The sequence below is a fragment of the Callithrix jacchus genome, chromosome 18, assembly GCF_049354715.1.
Source record: "Callithrix jacchus isolate 240 chromosome 18, calJac240_pri, whole genome shotgun sequence".
NCBI classification, from domain to species: Eukaryota; Metazoa; Chordata; class Mammalia; order Primates; family Cebidae; genus Callithrix; species Callithrix jacchus.
Genome location: NC_133519.1, coordinates 12,050,564 through 12,069,474, shown reverse-complemented (window position 1 = coordinate 12,069,474; position 18,911 = coordinate 12,050,564). Strand labels below are relative to the sequence as shown.

At 50.5% G+C, this 18,911-nt stretch overlaps 1 protein-coding gene across 16 annotated transcripts in view; it reads right to left on the bottom strand.

Annotated features, from left to right (window-relative positions):
- Positions 1–18,911, bottom strand: part of LOC128930164 (uncharacterized) — a 78,221-nt gene that overhangs the window by 19,684 nt on the left and 39,626 nt on the right. For all 16 annotated transcript variants that reach the window (XM_078355687.1, XM_078355693.1, XM_078355691.1 and 13 more), the window contains 18 exons: positions 18,284–18,490; positions 16,995–17,096; positions 16,218–16,427; positions 14,919–15,023; positions 14,142–14,351; positions 12,843–12,947; positions 12,066–12,275; positions 10,767–10,871; positions 9,990–10,199; positions 8,691–8,795; positions 7,914–8,123; positions 6,615–6,719; positions 5,838–6,047; positions 4,539–4,643; positions 3,762–3,971; positions 2,463–2,567; positions 1,686–1,895; positions 387–491 (listed from right to left, as the gene is read on the bottom strand). In XM_078355687.1, the coding sequence (XP_078211813.1) occupies positions 387–491; positions 1,686–1,895; positions 2,463–2,567; positions 3,762–3,971; positions 4,539–4,643; positions 5,838–6,047; positions 6,615–6,719; positions 7,914–8,123; positions 8,691–8,795; positions 9,990–10,199; positions 10,767–10,871; positions 12,066–12,275; positions 12,843–12,947; positions 14,142–14,351; positions 14,919–15,023; positions 16,218–16,427; positions 16,995–17,096; positions 18,284–18,490 (2,829 nt within the window). The remainder of the gene's footprint in view (positions 1–386; positions 492–1,685; positions 1,896–2,462; positions 2,568–3,761; positions 3,972–4,538; positions 4,644–5,837; positions 6,048–6,614; positions 6,720–7,913; positions 8,124–8,690; positions 8,796–9,989; positions 10,200–10,766; positions 10,872–12,065; positions 12,276–12,842; positions 12,948–14,141; positions 14,352–14,918; positions 15,024–16,217; positions 16,428–16,994; positions 17,097–18,283; positions 18,491–18,911) is intronic.

Genomic DNA, 18,911 nt, shown 5'->3' with positions numbered 1-18,911 from the left:
TTGCCCTTGAAGCCAGGACATCCACATTTCTACGGCGGTCCTGCTTATAAGTTCTGAAGGATCTTATATGGTACGGAGAAGGTTCCTGTAAACGTGATCTCGCCTCCTGCTAAAGGAAAGCGGGAGGTTCGGTGCCCGTGTTAGGAATCGACAGCTGGGGTGTTAACCCTAGTCTCGCACCTGTCTTACAGCAGACCTGGAAACGTTGCTACATCGTTTCCTCTCTGTGTTAGGTCCTTAACAAAATGTTAAAAATACCCGTTTTGCTACTTTCCTAGAAGTATGGGAAGGATGAAGTTCACTTTGACAAAGCGAGTGTATGGTTTCTCAGAGACAAGACGGGACACTGCTCGGCACTTCCGTGACGGTGAACCTACAGAACTTACCTTCCGTCGTCAGCTGACAGGCCAGGGAGTAGACCACTCGACTCACGAGCAGTTTCTTTTTGCTGTCTCCGTATCTCCGCTCCTCATCGTCATCTTCTCGAGCGTCTGTAAACAAATTCAGAAGAGCGGGTCACAGGAAGCAAATGGCACTTCGCACAAGACCAAATCGGTGTCCAGTCATGGCACGAGGACGTAAAATAGTCTCAATGGAAGAATGCGATACTATGATGGGAATGGTCTCACGGGGCCCTAGATTCAGTTGCCTCAGAAGCAGATGAGCCTGCTTTTCAGATCCATGGGACAAAAATCTGTCTCATCTTGCAGATCTCGATCCCATATCCTCTGACTTAAGTCAGTGCAAACGATTAAAACTTTTACCCCAAAATCTTCACAACTTGCCCTGACTGCTTTCCAGAAGGGTTGCTGCAATACTCATCTAGCTCATCCTGTATCACGGCCAACGAAGGGTTAGAGAAATGTATACCGGAGACTGGACCGACCGACGTACTTTTTAACAAGCTCTCTACCTCAAAAAAGAATCTGTGGAGCCGGCATGGTGGCTCATGCCTGGAATCCCCGCACTTTAGGAGGTCTGGGAGGGCAGATCCCTTGACCTCAGGAGTTCGAGATCAGCCTGGCCAACGTGGAGAAACCCCGCCTCTGCATCAAACACAAACAGCAGCCAGGCGTGGTGGTGCCCACCGGGGAGCCCAGCTAATTGGGAGGCTGAGGCACCGGTACCAGGGTACTTCCTGCTCTTGATGGGGCCACTTACGCATACCACAGGTTCTACTCTCAGGAGCAGGATCCCCTTTCAGTTCCCCACAGGAGGTACCTCTCTGCTATCGCTGTGTTCCCCCCAGGGTCCCCAACACACAGCTTTGCCTGCTGGGCCTCGGCCGAAACCGGAACCACGTGCAAGTTCAGCAGCCTCAGACATTTGGACCAACAGACTCTAGATGCTACTCCTCTGCAGGATCTTGTACCGTACAGAGAGGACTCCTGTCAACATGGATTCAGCCTCTTGCTGAGAAAAACAGGTGGTTCCGCGCCTGCGTCAGGAATCCCATAGCTGGGATTGCGACCCCAGTCCCACACCCACCTTACTGCAGACGTGGAAAAGTTGCTAAACACTCTGGCCTCTGTCTTCCATCTTTAACCAAATGGTAAAACACCCATTTCTATTTTGTAGGAGTATGGGAAAGACGAGATTAACTTTGAGGAAGAGAGCGGTCAGTTTCTCGAGACGGGGCAGGACACCGTTCATCACTTTTGTGGAGGTGAACCTGTGGAACTCACCGTATGCCCTCAGCCCGTAGTTCAGGGAGTAGTCCACCTCACTCAGAAGACATCTATTTCGGCGGACTCCGACATCCGGTTTGTTATCTTCCCGCCGGGAGCAGGATTTCTCAATGGCTTCTGGAACGTTCACCCCTGGGATTCTTCCGGCAACAGCCCTGCCAGATGCCACCGTGATGACATTCGGGGCAGAACACGGAAAGCCAGGGACTGGAAAGGAGAAACCCAAACGCACGATGGGTTAGAAACTGGTGACGTCAAATTGGTTTAATCAGGACTGAGGGATGTCACTGGCAGCCTTGCCCATTGATTTCAAGATGTTATTTCCCCGAATTACTCTCCTCATCTGCACTCTCGATCACCTTAAAGTCAACTTGTTCTTAGCTACTCATTGCCCTTGAAGCCAGGACATCCACATTTCTACGGCGGTCCTGCTTATAAGTTCTGAAGGATCTTATATGGTACGGAGAAGGTTCCTGTAAACGTGATCTCGCCTCCTGCTAAAGGAAAGCGGGTGGTTTGGTGCCCGTGTTAGGAATCGACAGCTGGGGTGTTAACCCTAGTCTCGCACCTGTCTTACAGCAGACCTGGAAACGTTGCTACATCGTTTCCTCTCTGTGTTAGGTCCTTAACAAAATGTTAAAAATACCCGTTTTGCTACTTTCCTAGAAGTATGGGAAGGATGAAGTTCACTTTGACAAAGCGAGTGTATGGTTTCTCAGAGACAAGACGGGACACTGCTCGGCACTTCCGTGACGGTGAACCTACAGAACTTACCTTCCGTCGTCAGCTGACAGGCCAGGGAGTAGACCACTCGACTCACGAGCAGTTTCTTTTTGCTGTCTCCGTATCTCCGCTCCTCATCGTCATCTTCTCGAGCGTCTGTAAACAAATTCAGAAGAGCGGGTCACAGGAAGCAAATGGCACTTCGCACAAGACCAAATCGGTGTCCAGTCATGGCACGAGGACGTAAAATAGTCTCAATGGAAGAATGCGATACTATGATGGGAATGGTCTCACGGGGCCCTAGATTCGGTTGCCTCAGAAGCAGATGAGCCTGCTTTTCAGATCCATGGGACAAAAATCTGTCTCATCTTGCAGATCTCGATCCCATATCCTCTGACTTAAGTCAGTGCAAACGATTAAAACTTTTACCCCAAAATCTTCACAACTTGCCCTGACTGCTTTCCAGAAGGGTTGCTGCAATACTCATCTAGCTCATCCTGTATCACGGCCAACGAAGGGTTAGAGAAATGTATACCGGAGACTGGACCGACCGACGTACTTTTTAACAAGCTCTCTACCTCAAAAAAGAATCTGTGGAGCCGGCATGGTGGCTCATGCCTGGAATCCCCGCACTTTAGGAGGTCTGGGAGGGCAGATCCCTTGACCTCAGGAGTTCGAGATCAGCCTGGCCAACGTGGAGAAACCCCGCCTCTGCATCAAACACAAACAGCAGCCAGGCGTGGTGGTGCCCACCGGGGAGCCCAGCTAATTGGGAGGCTGAGGCACCGGTACCAGGGTACTTCCTGCTCTTGATGGGGCCACTTACGCATACCACAGGTTCTACTCTCAGGAGCAGGATCCCCTTTCAGTTCCCCACAGGAGGTACCTCTCTGCTATCGCTGTGTTCCCCCCAGGGTCCCCAACACACAGCTTTGCCTGCTGGGCCTCGGCCGAAACCGGAACCACGTGCAAGTTCAGCAGCCTCAGACATTTGGACCAACAGACTCTAGATGCTACTCCTCTGCAGGATCTTGTACCGTACAGAGAGGACTCCTGTCAACATGGATTCAGCCTCTTGCTGAGAAAAACAGGTGGTTCCGCGCCTGCGTCAGGAATCCCATAGCTGGGATTGCGACCCCAGTCCCACACCCACCTTACTGCAGACGTGGAAAAGTTGCTAAACACTCTGGCCTCTGTCTTCCATCTTTAACCAAATGGTAAAACACCCATTTCTATTTTGTAGGAGTATGGGAAAGACGAGATTAACTTTGAGGAAGAGAGCGGTCAGTTTCTCGAGACGGGGCAGGACACGGTTCATCACTTTTGTGGAGGTGAACCTATGGAACTCACCGTATGCCCTCAGCCCGTAGTTCAGGGAGTAGTCCACCTCACTCAGAAGACATCTATTTCGGCGGACTCCGACATCCGGTTTGTTATCTTCCCGCCGGGAGCAGGATTTCTCAATGGCTTCTGGAACGTTCACCCCTGGGATTCTTCCGGCAACAGCCCTGCCAGATGCCACCGTGATGACATTCGGGGCAGAACACGGAAAGCCAGGGACTGGAAAGGAGAAACCCAAACGCACGATGGGTTAGAAACTGGTGACGTCAAATTGGTTTAATCAGGACTGAGGGATGTCACTGGCAGCCTTGCCCATTGATTTCAAGATGTTATTTCCCCGAATTACTCTCCTCATCTGCACTCTCGATCACCTTAAAGTCAACTTGTTCTTAGCTACTCATTGCCCTTGAAGCCAGGACATCCACATTTCTACGGCGGTCCTGCTTATAAGTTCTGAAGGATCTTATATGGTACGGAGAAGGTTCCTGTAAACGTGATCTCGCCTCCTGCTAAAGGAAAGCGGGAGGTTCGGTGCCCGTGTTAGGAATCGACAGCTGGGGTGTTAACCCTAGTCTCGCACCTGTCTTACAGCAGACCTGGAAACGTTGCTACATCGTTTCCTCTCTGTGTTAGGTCCTTAACAAAATGTTAAAAATACCCGTTTTGCTACTTTCCTAGAAGTATGGGAAGGATGAAGTTCACTTTGACAAAGCGAGTGTATGGTTTCTCAGAGACAAGACGGGACACTGCTCGGCACTTCCGTGACGGTGAACCTACAGAACTTACCTTCCGTCGTCAGCTGACAGGCCAGGGAGTAGACCACTCGACTCACGAGCAGTTTCTTTTTGCTGTCTCCGTATCTCCGCTCCTCATCGTCATCTTCTCGAGCGTCTGTAAACAAATTCAGAAGAGCGGGTCACAGGAAGCAAATGGCACTTCGCACAAGACCAAATCGGTGTCCAGTCATGGCACGAGGACGTAAAATAGTCTCAATGGAAGAATGCGATACTATGATGGGAATGGTCTCACGGGGCCCTAGATTCGGTTGCCTCAGAAGCAGATGAGCCTGCTTTTCAGATCCATGGGACAAAAATCTGTCTCATCTTGCAGATCTCGATCCCATATCCTCTGACTTAAGTCAGTGCAAACGATTAAAACTTTTACCCCAAAATCTTCACAACTTGCCCTGACTGCTTTCCAGAAGGGTTGCTGCAATACTCATCTAGCTCATCCTGTATCACGGCCAACGAAGGGTTAGAGAAATGTATACCGGAGACTGGACCGACCGACGTACTTTTTAACAAGCTCTCTACCTCAAAAAAGAATCTGTGGAGCCGGCATGGTGGCTCATGCCTGGAATCCCCGCACTTTAGGAGGTCTGGGAGGGCAGATCCCTTGACCTCAGGAGTTCGAGATCAGCCTGGCCAACGTGGAGAAACCCCGCCTCTGCATCAAACACAAACAGCAGCCAGGCGTGGTGGTGCCCACCGGGGAGCCCAGCTAATTGGGAGGCTGAGGCACCGGTACCAGGGTACTTCCTGCTCTTGATGGGGCCACTTACGCATACCACAGGTTCTACTCTCAGGAGCAGGATCCCCTTTCAGTTCCCCACAGGAGGTACCTCTCTGCTATCGCTGTGTTCCCCCCAGGGTCCCCAACACACAGCTTTGCCTGCTGGGCCTCGGCCGAAACCGGAACCACGTGCAAGTTCAGCAGCCTCAGACATTTGGACCAACAGACTCTAGATGCTACTCCTCTGCAGGATCTTGTACCGTACAGAGAGGACTCCTGTCAACATGGATTCAGCCTCTTGCTGAGAAAAACAGGTGGTTCCGCGCCTGCGTCAGGAATCCCATAGCTGGGATTGCGACCCCAGTCCCACACCCACCTTACTGCAGACGTGGAAAAGTTGCTAAACACTCTGGCCTCTGTCTTCCATCTTTAACCAAATGGTAAAACACCCATTTCTATTTTGTAGGAGTATGGGAAAGACGAGATTAACTTTGAGGAAGAGAGCGGTCAGTTTCTCGAGACGGGGCAGGACACGGTTCATCACTTTTGTGGAGGTGAACCTGTGGAACTCACCGTATGCCCTCAGCCCGTAGTTCAGGGAGTAGTCCACCTCACTCAGAAGACATCTATTTCGGCGGACTCCGACATCCGGTTTGTTATCTTCCCGCCGGGAGCAGGATTTCTCAATGGCTTCTGGAACGTTCACCCCTGGGATTCTTCCGGCAACAGCCCTGCCAGATGCCACCGTGATGACATTCGGGGCAGAACACGGAAAGCCAGGGACTGGAAAGGAGAAACCCAAACGCACGATGGGTTAGAAACTGGTGACGTCAAATTGGTTTAATCAGGACTGAGGGATGTCACTGGCAGCCTTGCCCATTGATTTCAAGATGTTATTTCCCCGAATTACTCTCCTCATCTGCACTCTCGATCACCTTAAAGTCAACTTGTTCTTAGCTACTCATTGCCCTTGAAGCCAGGACATCCACATTTCTACGGCGGTCCTGCTTATAAGTTCTGAAGGATCTTATATGGTACGGAGAAGGTTCCTGTAAACGTGATCTCGCCTCCTGCTAAAGGAAAGCGGGAGGTTCGGTGCCCGTGTTAGGAATCGACAGCTGGGGTGTTAACCCTAGTCTCGCACCTGTCTTACAGCAGACCTGGAAACGTTGCTACATCGTTTCCTCTCTGTGTTAGGTCCTTAACAAAATGTTAAAAATACCCGTTTTGCTACTTTCCTAGAAGTATGGGAAGGATGAAGTTCACTTTGACAAAGCGAGTGTATGGTTTCTCAGAGACAAGACGGGACACTGCTCGGCACTTCCGTGACGGTGAACCTACAGAACTTACCTTCCGTCGTCAGCTGACAGGCCAGGGAGTAGACCACTCGACTCACGAGCAGTTTCTTTTTGCTGTCTCCGTATCTCCGCTCCTCATCGTCATCTTCTCGAGCGTCTGTAAACAAATTCAGAAGAGCGGGTCACAGGAAGCAAATGGCACTTCGCACAAGACCAAATCGGTGTCCAGTCATGGCACGAGGACGTAAAATAGTCTCAATGGAAGAATGCGATACTATGATGGGAATGGTCTCACGGGGCCCTAGATTCGGTTGCCTCAGAAGCAGATGAGCCTGCTTTTCAGATCCATGGGACAAAAATCTGTCTCATCTTGCAGATCTCGATCCCATATCCTCTGACTTAAGTCAGTGCAAACGATTAAAACTTTTACCCCAAAATCTTCACAACTTGCCCTGACTGCTTTCCAGAAGGGTTGCTGCAATACTCATCTAGCTCATCCTGTATCACGGCCAACGAAGGGTTAGAGAAATGTATACCGGAGACTGGACCGACCGACGTACTTTTTAACAAGCTCTCTACCTCAAAAAAGAATCTGTGGAGCCGGCATGGTGGCTCATGCCTGGAATCCCCGCACTTTAGGAGGTCTGGGAGGGCAGATCCCTTGACCTCAGGAGTTCGAGATCAGCCTGGCCAACGTGGAGAAGCCCCGCCTCTGCATCAAACACAAACAGCAGCCAGGCGTGGTGGTGCCCACCGGGGAGCCCAGCTAATTGGGAGGCTGAGGCACCGGTACCAGGGTACTTCCTGCTCTTGATGGGGCCACTTACGCATACCACAGGTTCTACTCTCAGGAGCAGGATCCCCTTTCAGTTCCCCACAGGAGGTACCTCTCTGCTATCGCTGTGTTCCCCCCAGGGTCCCCAACACACAGCTTTGCCTGCTGGGCCTCGGCCGAAACCGGAACCACGTGCAAGTTCAGCAGCCTCAGACATTTGGACCAACAGACTCTAGATGCTACTCCTCTGCAGGATCTTGTACCGTACAGAGAGGACTCCTGTCAACATGGATTCAGCCTCTTGCTGAGAAAAACAGGTGGTTCCGCGCCTGCGTCAGGAATCCCATAGCTGGGATTGCGACCCCAGTCCCACACCCACCTTACTGCAGACGTGGAAAAGTTGCTAAACACTCTGGCCTCTGTCTTCCATCTTTAACCAAATGGTAAAACACCCATTTCTATTTTGTAGGAGTATGGGAAAGACGAGATTAACTTTGAGGAAGAGAGCGGTCAGTTTCTCGAGACGGGGCAGGACACCGTTCATCACTTTTGTGGAGGTGAACCTGTGGAACTCACCGTATGCCCTCAGCCCGTAGTTCAGGGAGTAGTCCACCTCACTCAGAAGACATCTATTTCGGCGGACTCCGACATCCGGTTTGTTATCTTCCCGCCGGGAGCAGGATTTCTCAATGGCTTCTGGAACGTTCACCCCTGGGATTCTTCCGGCAACAGCCCTGCCAGATGCCACCGTGATGACATTCGGGGCAGAACACGGAAAGCCAGGGACTGGAAAGGAGAAACCCAAACGCACGATGGGTTAGAAACTGGTGACGTCAAATTGGTTTAATCAGGACTGAGGGATGTCACTGGCAGCCTTGCCCATTGATTTCAAGATGTTATTTCCCCGAATTACTCTCCTCATCTGCACTCTCGATCACCTTAAAGTCAACTTGTTCTTAGCTACTCATTGCCCTTGAAGCCAGGACATCCACATTTCTACGGCGGTCCTGCTTATAAGTTCTGAAGGATCTTATATGGTACGGAGAAGGTGCCTGTAAACGTGATCTCGCCTCCTGCTAAAGGAAAGCGGGAGGTTCGGTGCCCGTGTTAGGAATCGACAGCTGGGGTGTTAACCCTAGTCTCGCACCTGTCTTACAGCAGACCTGGAAACGTTGCTACATCGTTTCCTCTCTGTGTTAGGTCCTTAACAAAATGTTAAAAATACCCGTTTTGCTACTTTCCTAGAAGTATGGGAAGGATGAAGTTCACTTTGACAAAGCGAGTGTATGGTTTCTCAGAGACAAGACGGGACACTGCTCGGCACTTCCGTGACGGTGAACCTACAGAACTTACCTTCCGTCGTCAGCTGACAGGCCAGGGAGTAGACCACTCGACTCACGAGCAGTTTCTTTTTGCTGTCTCCGTATCTCCGCTCCTCATCGTCATCTTCTCGAGCGTCTGTAAACAAATTCAGAAGAGCGGGTCACAGGAAGCAAATGGCACTTCGCACAAGACCAAATCGGTGTCCAGTCATGGCACGAGGACGTAAAATAGTCTCAATGGAAGAATGCGATACTATGATGGGAATGGTCTCACGGGGCCCTAGATTCGGTTGCCTCAGAAGCAGATGAGCCTGCTTTTCAGATCCATGGGACAAAAATCTGTCTCATCTTGCAGATCTCGATCCCATATCCTCTGACTTAAGTCAGTGCAAACGATTAAAACTTTTACCCCAAAATCTTCACAACTTGCCCTGACTGCTTTCCAGAAGGGTTGCTGCAATACTCATCTAGCTCATCCTGTATCACGGCCAACGAAGGGTTAGAGAAATGTATACCGGAGACTGGACCGACCGACGTACTTTTTAACAAGCTCTCTACCTCAAAAAAGAATCTGTGGAGCCGGCATGGTGGCTCATGCCTGGAATCCCCGCACTTTAGGAGGTCTGGGAGGGCAGATCCCTTGACCTCAGGAGTTCGAGATCAGCCTGGCCAACGTGGAGAAGCCCCGCCTCTGCATCAAACACAAACAGCAGCCAGGCGTGGTGGTGCCCACCGGGGGGCCCAGCTAATTGGGAGGCTGAGGCACCGGTACCAGGGTACTTCCTGCTCTTGATGGGGCCACTTACGCATACCACAGGTTCTACTCTCAGGAGCAGGATCCCCTTTCAGTTCCCCACAGGAGGTACCTCTCTGCTATCGCTGTGTTCCCCCCAGGGTCCCCAACACACAGCTTTGCCTGCTGGGCCTCGGCCGAAACCGGAACCACGTGCAAGTTCAGCAGCCTCAGACATTTGGACCAACAGACTCTAGATGCTACTCCTCTGCAGGATCTTGTACCGTACAGAGAGGACTCCTGTCAACATGGATTCAGCCTCTTGCTGAGAAAAACAGGTGGTTCCGCGCCTGCGTCAGGAATCCCATAGCTGGGATTGCGACCCCAGTCCCACACCCACCTTACTGCAGACGTGGAAAAGTTGCTAAACACTCTGGCCTCTGTCTTCCATCTTTAACCAAATGGTAAAACACCCATTTCTATTTTGTAGGAGTATGGGAAAGACGAGATTAACTTTGAGGAAGAGAGCGGTCAGTTTCTCGAGACGGGGCAGGACACCGTTCATCACTTTTGTGGAGGTGAACCTGTGGAACTCACCGTATGCCCTCAGCCCGTAGTTCAGGGAGTAGTCCACCTCACTCAGAAGACATCTATTTCGGCGGACTCCGACATCCGGTTTGTTATCTTCCCGCCGGGAGCAGGATTTCTCAATGGCTTCTGGAACGTTCACCCCTGGGATTCTTCCGGCAACAGCCCTGCCAGATGCCACCGTGATGACATTCGGGGCAGAACACGGAAAGCCAGGGACTGGAAAGGAGAAACCCAAACGCACGATGGGTTAGAAACTGGTGACGTCAAATTGGTTTAATCAGGACTGAGGGATGTCACTGGCAGCCTTGCCCATTGATTTCAAGATGTTATTTCCCCGAATTACTCTCCTCATCTGCACTCTCGATCACCTTAAAGTCAACTTGTTCTTAGCTACTCATTGCCCTTGAAGCCAGGACATCCACATTTCTACGGCGGTCCTGCTTATAAGTTCTGAAGGATCTTATATGGTACGGAGAAGGTTCCTGTAAACGTGATCTCGCCTCCTGCTAAAGGAAAGCGGGAGGTTCGGTGCCCGTGTTAGGAATCGACAGCTGGGGTGTTAACCCTAGTCTCGCACCTGTCTTACAGCAGACCTGGAAACGTTGCTACATCGTTTCCTCTCTGTGTTAGGTCCTTAACAAAATGTTAAAAATACCCGTTTTGCTACTTTCCTAGAAGTATGGGAAGGATGAAGTTCACTTTGACAAAGCGAGTGTATGGTTTCTCAGAGACAAGACGGGACACTGCTCGGCACTTCCGTGACGGTGAACCTACAGAACTTACCTTCCGTCGTCAGCTGACAGGCCAGGGAGTAGACCACTCGACTCACGAGCAGTTTCTTTTTGCTGTCTCCGTATCTCCGCTCCTCATCGTCATCTTCTCGAGCGTCTGTAAACAAATTCAGAAGAGCGGGTCACAGGAAGCAAATGGCACTTCGCACAAGACCAAATCGGTGTCCAGTCATGGCACGAGGACGTAAAATAGTCTCAATGGAAGAATGCGATACTATGATGGGAATGGTCTCACGGGGCCCTAGATTCGGTTGCCTCAGAAGCAGATGAGCCTGCTTTTCAGATCCATGGGACAAAAATCTGTCTCATCTTGCAGATCTCGATCCCATATCCTCTGACTTAAGTCAGTGCAAACGATTAAAACTTTTACCCCAAAATCTTCACAACTTGCCCTGACTGCTTTCCAGAAGGGTTGCTGCAATACTCATCTAGCTCATCCTGTATCACGGCCAACGAAGGGTTAGAGAAATGTATACCGGAGACTGGACCGACCGACGTACTTTTTAACAAGCTCTCTACCTCAAAAAAGAATCTGTGGAGCCGGCATGGTGGCTCATGCCTGGAATCCCCGCACTTTAGGAGGTCTGGGAGGGCAGATCCCTTGACCTCAGGAGTTCGAGATCAGCCTGGCCAACGTGGAGAAACCCCGCCTCTGCATCAAACACAAACAGCAGCCAGGCGTGGTGGTGCCCACCGGGGAGCCCAGCTAATTGGGAGGCTGAGGCACCGGTACCAGGGTACTTCCTGCTCTTGATGGGGCCACTTACGCATACCACAGGTTCTACTCTCAGGAGCAGGATCCCCTTTCAGTTCCCCACAGGAGGTACCTCTCTGCTATCGCTGTGTTCCCCCCAGGGTCCCCAACACACAGCTTTGCCTGCTGGGCCTCGGCCGAAACCGGAACCACGTGCAAGTTCAGCAGCCTCAGACATTTGGACCAACAGACTCTAGATGCTACTCCTCTGCAGGATCTTGTACCGTACAGAGAGGACTCCTGTCAACATGGATTCAGCCTCTTGCTGAGAAAAACAGGTGGTTCCGCGCCTGCGTCAGGAATCCCATAGCTGGGATTGCGACCCCAGTCCCACACCCACCTTACTGCAGACGTGGAAAAGTTGCTAAACACTCTGGCCTCTGTCTTCCATCTTTAACCAAATGGTAAAACACCCATTTCTATTTTGTAGGAGTATGGGAAAGACGAGATTAACTTTGAGGAAGAGAGCGGTCAGTTTCTCGAGACGGGGCAGGACACCGTTCATCACTTTTGTGGAGGTGAACCTGTGGAACTCACCGTATGCCCTCAGCCCGTAGTTCAGGGAGTAGTCCACCTCACTCAGAAGACATCTATTTCGGCGGACTCCGACATCCGGTTTGTTATCTTCCCGCCGGGAGCAGGATTTCTCAATGGCTTCTGGAACGTTCACCCCTGGGATTCTTCCGGCAACAGCCCTGCCAGATGCCACCGTGATGACATTCGGGGCAGAACACGGAAAGCCAGGGACTGGAAAGGAGAAACCCAAACGCACGATGGGTTAGAAACTGGTGACGTCAAATTGGTTTAATCAGGACTGAGGGATGTCACTGGCAGCCTTGCCCATTGATTTCAAGATGTTATTTCCCCGAATTACTCTCCTCATCTGCACTCTCGATCACCTTAAAGTCAACTTGTTCTTAGCTACTCATTGCCCTTGAAGCCAGGACATCCACATTTCTACGGCGGTCCTGCTTATAAGTTCTGAAGGATCTTATATGGTACGGAGAAGGTTCCTGTAAACGTGATCTCGCCTCCTGCTAAAGGAAAGCGGGAGGTTCGGTGCCCGTGTTAGGAATCGACAGCTGGGGTGTTAACCCTAGTCTCGCACCTGTCTTACAGCAGACCTGGAAACGTTGCTACATCGTTTCCTCTCTGTGTTAGGTCCTTAACAAAATGTTAAAAATACCCGTTTTGCTACTTTCCTAGAAGTATGGGAAGGATGAAGTTCACTTTGACAAAGCGAGTGTATGGTTTCTCAGAGACAAGACGGGACACTGCTCGGCACTTCCGTGACGGTGAACCTACAGAACTTACCTTCCGTCGTCAGCTGACAGGCCAGGGAGTAGACCACTCGACTCACGAGCAGTTTCTTTTTGCTGTCTCCGTATCTCCGCTCCTCATCGTCATCTTCTCGAGCGTCTGTAAACAAATTCAGAAGAGCGGGTCACAGGAAGCAAATGGCACTTCGCACAAGACCAAATCGGTGTCCAGTCATGGCACGAGGACGTAAAATAGTCTCAATGGAAGAATGCGATACTATGATGGGAATGGTCTCACGGGGCCCTAGATTCGGTTGCCTCAGAAGCAGATGAGCCTGCTTTTCAGATCCATGGGACAAAAATCTGTCTCATCTTGCAGATCTCGATCCCATATCCTCTGACTTAAGTCAGTGCAAACGATTAAAACTTTTACCCCAAAATCTTCACAACTTGCCCTGACTGCTTTCCAGAAGGGTTGCTGCAATACTCATCTAGCTCATCCTGTATCACGGCCAACGAAGGGTTAGAGAAATGTATACCGGAGACTGGACCGACCGACGTACTTTCTAACAAGCTCTCTACCTCAAAAAAGAATCTGTGGAGCCGGCATGGTGGCTCATGCCTGGAATCCCCGCACTTTAGGAGGTCTGGGAGGGCAGATCCCTTGACCTCAGGAGTTCGAGATCAGCCTGGCCAACGTGGAGAAACCCCGCCTCTGCATCAAACACAAACAGCAGCCAGGCGTGGTGGTGCCCACCGGGGAGCCCAGCTAATTGGGAGGCTGAGGCACCGGTACCAGGGTACTTCCTGCTCTTGATGGGGCCACTTACGCATACCACAGGTTCTACTCTCAGGAGCAGGATCCCCTTTCAGTTCCCCACAGGAGGTACCTCTCTGCTATCGCTGTGTTCCCCCCAGGGTCCCCAACACACAGCTTTGCCTGCTGGGCCTCGGCCGAAACCGGAACCACGTGCAAGTTCAGCAGCCTCAGACATTTGGACCAACAGACTCTAGATGCTACTCCTCTGCAGGATCTTGTACCGTACAGAGAGGACTCCTGTCAACATGGATTCAGCCTCTTGCTGAGAAAAACAGGTGGTTCCGCGCCTGCGTCAGGAATCCCATAGCTGGGATTGCGACCCCAGTCCCACACCCACCTTACTGCAGACGTGGAAAAGTTGCTAAACACTCTGGCCTCTGTCTTCCATCTTTAACCAAATGGTAAAACACCCATTTCTATTTTGTAGGAGTATGGGAAAGACGAGATTAACTTTGAGGAAGAGAGCGGTCAGTTTCTCGAGACGGGGCAGGACACCGTTCATCACTTTTGTGGAGGTGAACCTGTGGAACTCACCGTATGCCCTCAGCCCGTAGTTCAGGGAGTAGTCCACCTCACTCAGAAGACATCTATTTCGGCGGACTCCGACATCCGGTTTGTTATCTTCCCGCCGGGAGCAGGATTTCTCAATGGCTTCTGGAACGTTCACCCCTGGGATTCTTCCGGCAACAGCCCTGCCAGATGCCACCGTGATGACATTCGGGGCAGAACACGGAAAGCCAGGGACTGGAAAGGAGAAACCCAAACGCACGATGGGTTAGAAACTGGTGACGTCAAATTGGTTTAATCAGGACTGAGGGATGTCACTGGCAGCCTTGCCCATTGATTTCAAGATGTTATTTCCCCGAATTACTCTCCTCATCTGCACTCTCGATCACCTTAAAGTCAACTTGTTCTTAGCTACTCATTGCCCTTGAAGCCAGGACATCCACATTTCTACGGCGGTCCTGCTTATAAGTTCTGAAGGATCTTATATGGTACGGAGAAGGTTCCTGTAAACGTGATCTCGCCTCCTGCTAAAGGAAAGCGGGAGGTTCGGTGCCCGTGTTAGGAATCGACAGCTGGGGTGTTAACCCTAGTCTCGCACCTGTCTTACAGCAGACCTGGAAACGTTGCTACATCGTTTCCTCTCTGTGTTAGGTCCTTAACAAAATGTTAAAAATACCCGTTTTGCTACTTTCCTAGAAGTATGGGAAGGATGAAGTTCACTTTGACAAAGCGAGTGTATGGTTTCTCAGAGACAAGACGGGACACTGCTCGGCACTTCCGTGACGGTGAACCTACAGAACTTACCTTCCGTCGTCAGCTGACAGGCCAGGGAGTAGACCACTCGACTCACGAGCAGTTTCTTTTTGCTGTCTCCGTATCTCCGCTCCTCATCGTCATCTTCTCGAGCGTCTGTAAACAAATTCAGAAGAGCGGGTCACAGGAAGCAAATGGCACTTCGCACAAGACCAAATCGGTGTCCAGTCATGGCACGAGGACGTAAAATAGTCTCAATGGAAGAATGCGATACTATGATGGGAATGGTCTCACGGGGCCCTAGATTTGGTTGCCTCAGAAGCAGATGAGCCTGCTTTTCAGATCCATGGGACAAAAATCTGTCTCATCTTGCAGATCTCGATCCCATATCCTCTGACTTAAGTCAGTGCAAACGATTAAAACTTTTACCCCAAAATCTTCACAACTTGCCCTGACTGCTTTCCAGAAGGGTTGCTGCAATACTCATCTAGCTCATCCTGTATCACGGCCAACGAAGGGTTAGAGAAATGTATACCGGAGACTGGACCGACCGACGTACTTTTTAACAAGCTCTCTACCTCAAAAAAGAATCTGTGGAGCCGGCATGGTGGCTCATGCCTGGAATCCCCGCACTTTAGGAGGTCTGGGAGGGCAGATCCCTTGACCTCAGGAGTTCGAGATCAGCCTGGCCAACGTGGAGAAACCCCGCCTCTGCATCAAACACAAACAGCAGCCAGGCGTGGTGGTGCCCACCGGGGAGCCCAGCTAATTGGGAGGCTGAGGCACCGGTACCAGGGTACTTCCTGCTCTTGATGGGGCCACTTACGCATACCACAGGTTCTACTCTCAGGAGCAGGATCCCCTTTCAGTTCCCCACAGGAGGTACCTCTCTGCTATCGCTGTGTTCCCCCCAGGGTCCCCAACACACAGCTTTGCCTGCTGGGCCTCGGCCGAAACCGGAACCACGTGCAAGTTCAGCAGCCTCAGACATTTGGACCAACAGACTCTAGATGCTACTCCTCTGCAGGATCTTGTACCGTACAGAGAGGACTCCTGTCAACATGGATTCAGCCTCTTGCTGAGAAAAACAGGTGGTTCCGCGCCTGCGTCAGGAATCCCATAGCTGGGATTGCGACCCCAGTCCCACACCCACCTTACTGCAGACGTGGAAAAGTTGCTAAACACTCTGGCCTCTGTCTTCCATCTTTAACCAAATGGTAAAACACCCATTTCTATTTTGTAGGAGTATGGGAAAGACGAGATTAACTTTGAGGAAGAGAGCGGTCAGTTTCTCGAGACGGGGCAGGACACCGTTCATCACTTTTGTGGAGGTGAACCTGTGGAACTCACCGTATGCCCTCAGCCCGTAGTTCAGGGAGTAGTCCACCTCACTCAGAAGACATCTATTTCGGCGGACTCCGACATCCGGTTTGTTATCTTCCCGCCGGGAGCAGGATTTCTCAATGGCTTCTGGAACGTTCACCCCTGGGATTCTTCCGGCAACAGCCCTGCCAGATGCCACCGTGATGACATTCGGGGCAGAACACGGAAAGCCAGGGACTGGAAAGGAGAAACCCAAACGCACGATGGGTTAGAAACTGGTGACGTCAAATTGGTTTAATCAGGACTGAGGGATGTCACTGGCAGCCTTGCCCATTGATTTCAAGATGTTATTTCCCCGAATTACTCTCCTCATCTGCACTCTCGATCACCTTAAAGTCAACTTGTTCTTAGCTACTCATTGCCCTTGAAGCCAGGACATCCACATTTCTACGGCGGTCCTGCTTATAAGTTCTGAAGGATCTTATATGGTACGGAGAAGGTTCCTGTAAACGTGATCTCGCCTCCTGCTAAAGGAAAGCGGGAGGTTCGGTGCCCGTGTTAGGAATCGACAGCTGGGGTGTTAACCCTAGTCTCGCACCTGTCTTACAGCAGACCTGGAAACGTTGCTACATCGTTTCCTCTCTGTGTTAGGTCCTTAACAAAATGTTAAAAATACCCGTTTTGCTACTTTCCTAGAACTATGGGAAGGATGAAGTTCACTTTGACAAAGCGAGTGTATGGTTTCTCAGAGACAAGACGGGACACTGCTCGGCACTTCCGTGACGGTGAACCTACAGAACTTACCTTCCGTCGTCAGCTGACAGGCCAGGGAGTAGACCACTCGACTCACGAGCAGTTTCTTTTTGCTGTCTCCGTATCTCCGCTCCTCATCGTCATCTTCTCCAGCTTTTGTAAACAAATTGAGAAGAGCAGGACACATTCAGCAATAATCACTTTAAACTAGAACAAGCCAGTGTCTTGTCATAGTAAAAGAACGTAAAATAGTCTCAATGAAAGAATGCGATACTATGATGGGAATGTTCTCACGGGGCCCTAGATTCGGTTGCCTCAGAAGCAGATGAGCCTGCTTTTAGATCCATTTGACAAAATCTGTCTCATCTTGTAGATCTCGATCCCATATCCTCTGACTTAAGTCAGTGCAAACGATTAAAACTTTTACCCCAAAATCTTCACAAGTTCCCATGACTGCTTTCCAGAAGGGTTGCTGCAATACTGATCTAGCTCATCCTGTATCACGGCCAATGAAGGGTTAGAGAAATGTATACAGGAGACTGGATGGGCGGAAGTATTTTTTAACAAGCTCTACTTTAAAAAAGAATCTGTGGAGCCAGCATGGTGGATCATGCCTGGAATCCCCGCACTTTAGAAGGTCTGGTAGGGCAGATCCCTTGACCTCAGGAGTTCGAGATCAGCCTGGCCAACGTGGAGAAACCCCGCCTCTGCATCAAACACAAACAGCAGCCAGGCACGATGGTGCCCACTGGGGATCGCAGCTAATTAAGAGGCTGAAGCACCGGTACCAGGGTATTTCCTGTCCTTGATGGATCCACTTACACGCACCACCGGTTCCATCAAGATCAGGATCCCCTTTCAGTTCCTCACAGGAGGTACCTCTCTGCTATCGCTGTGTTCCTCCCAGGGTCCCCAACACACAGCTTTGCCTGCTGGGCCTCAGCCGAAACCGGAACCAAATGCAACTTCAGCAGCCTCAGACATTTGGACCAACAGAGTAGATGCTACTTCTCTGCAGGATCTTGTACCGTACAGAGAGGATTCCTGTCAACATGGATTTAGCCTCTTGCTGAGAAAAAAAGGGGGTTCCGTGCCTGCGTCAGAAATCCATAGCTGGGATTGCAACCCCAGTCCCACACCCACCTTACTGCAGACACGGAAAAGTTGCTAAACACTTTGGCCTCTGTCTTCCATCTTTAACCAAATGGTAAAACACCCATTTCTATTTTCTAGGAGTACGGGAAAGACGAGATTAACTTTTAGGAAGAGAGCGGTCAGTTTCTCGAGACGAGGCAGGACATCATTCATCACTTTTGTGGAGGTGAACCTATGGAACTCACCGTATGTCCTCAGCCGGTAGTTCAGGGAGTAGTTCACCTCACTCAGAAGACATCCATTTTTCTTGACGCCAACATCCGGTTTGTTATCTTCCCGCTGGGAGCACGATTTCTCAATGGCTTCTGGAACGTTCAGCTCTGGGTCTTTTCTGGAAGGAAGTTTACCGGAATCCACTCTGCTGTTTGGGTAACAATACAGAAAGCCAGGGACTGGAAAGAAGAAACCCAAGACATGGTGAATTAGAAACTGATGACGTCCAATTGGTTTAATCGGGACTGAGGAATGTCACTGACAGCATTGCCTATTGATTTCAAGAAGTTTTTTCCCCGAATTAATCTTCTCATCTGTGCTCTCGTTTACCTTAGAGTCAACTTGTCTTAGCTACTCATTTACCTTGAAGCCAGGACATAAATATTTCTACCTTGATCCTGTTTTTAAATTCTAAAGGATCTTATACGGTATGGATAAGATTCCTGTAAACATGATTTAGCCTCCTGCAGAGAAAAGCAGGTGTTTTGGTTCCTGTGTTGGAAATCAGTATCTGGGATGTTCACCCAATCTCACACCTGTCTTATTGCAGATGTGGAAAGTTGCTAAATAATTTTGCCTCTGTGTTACGTCTTTAAGAAA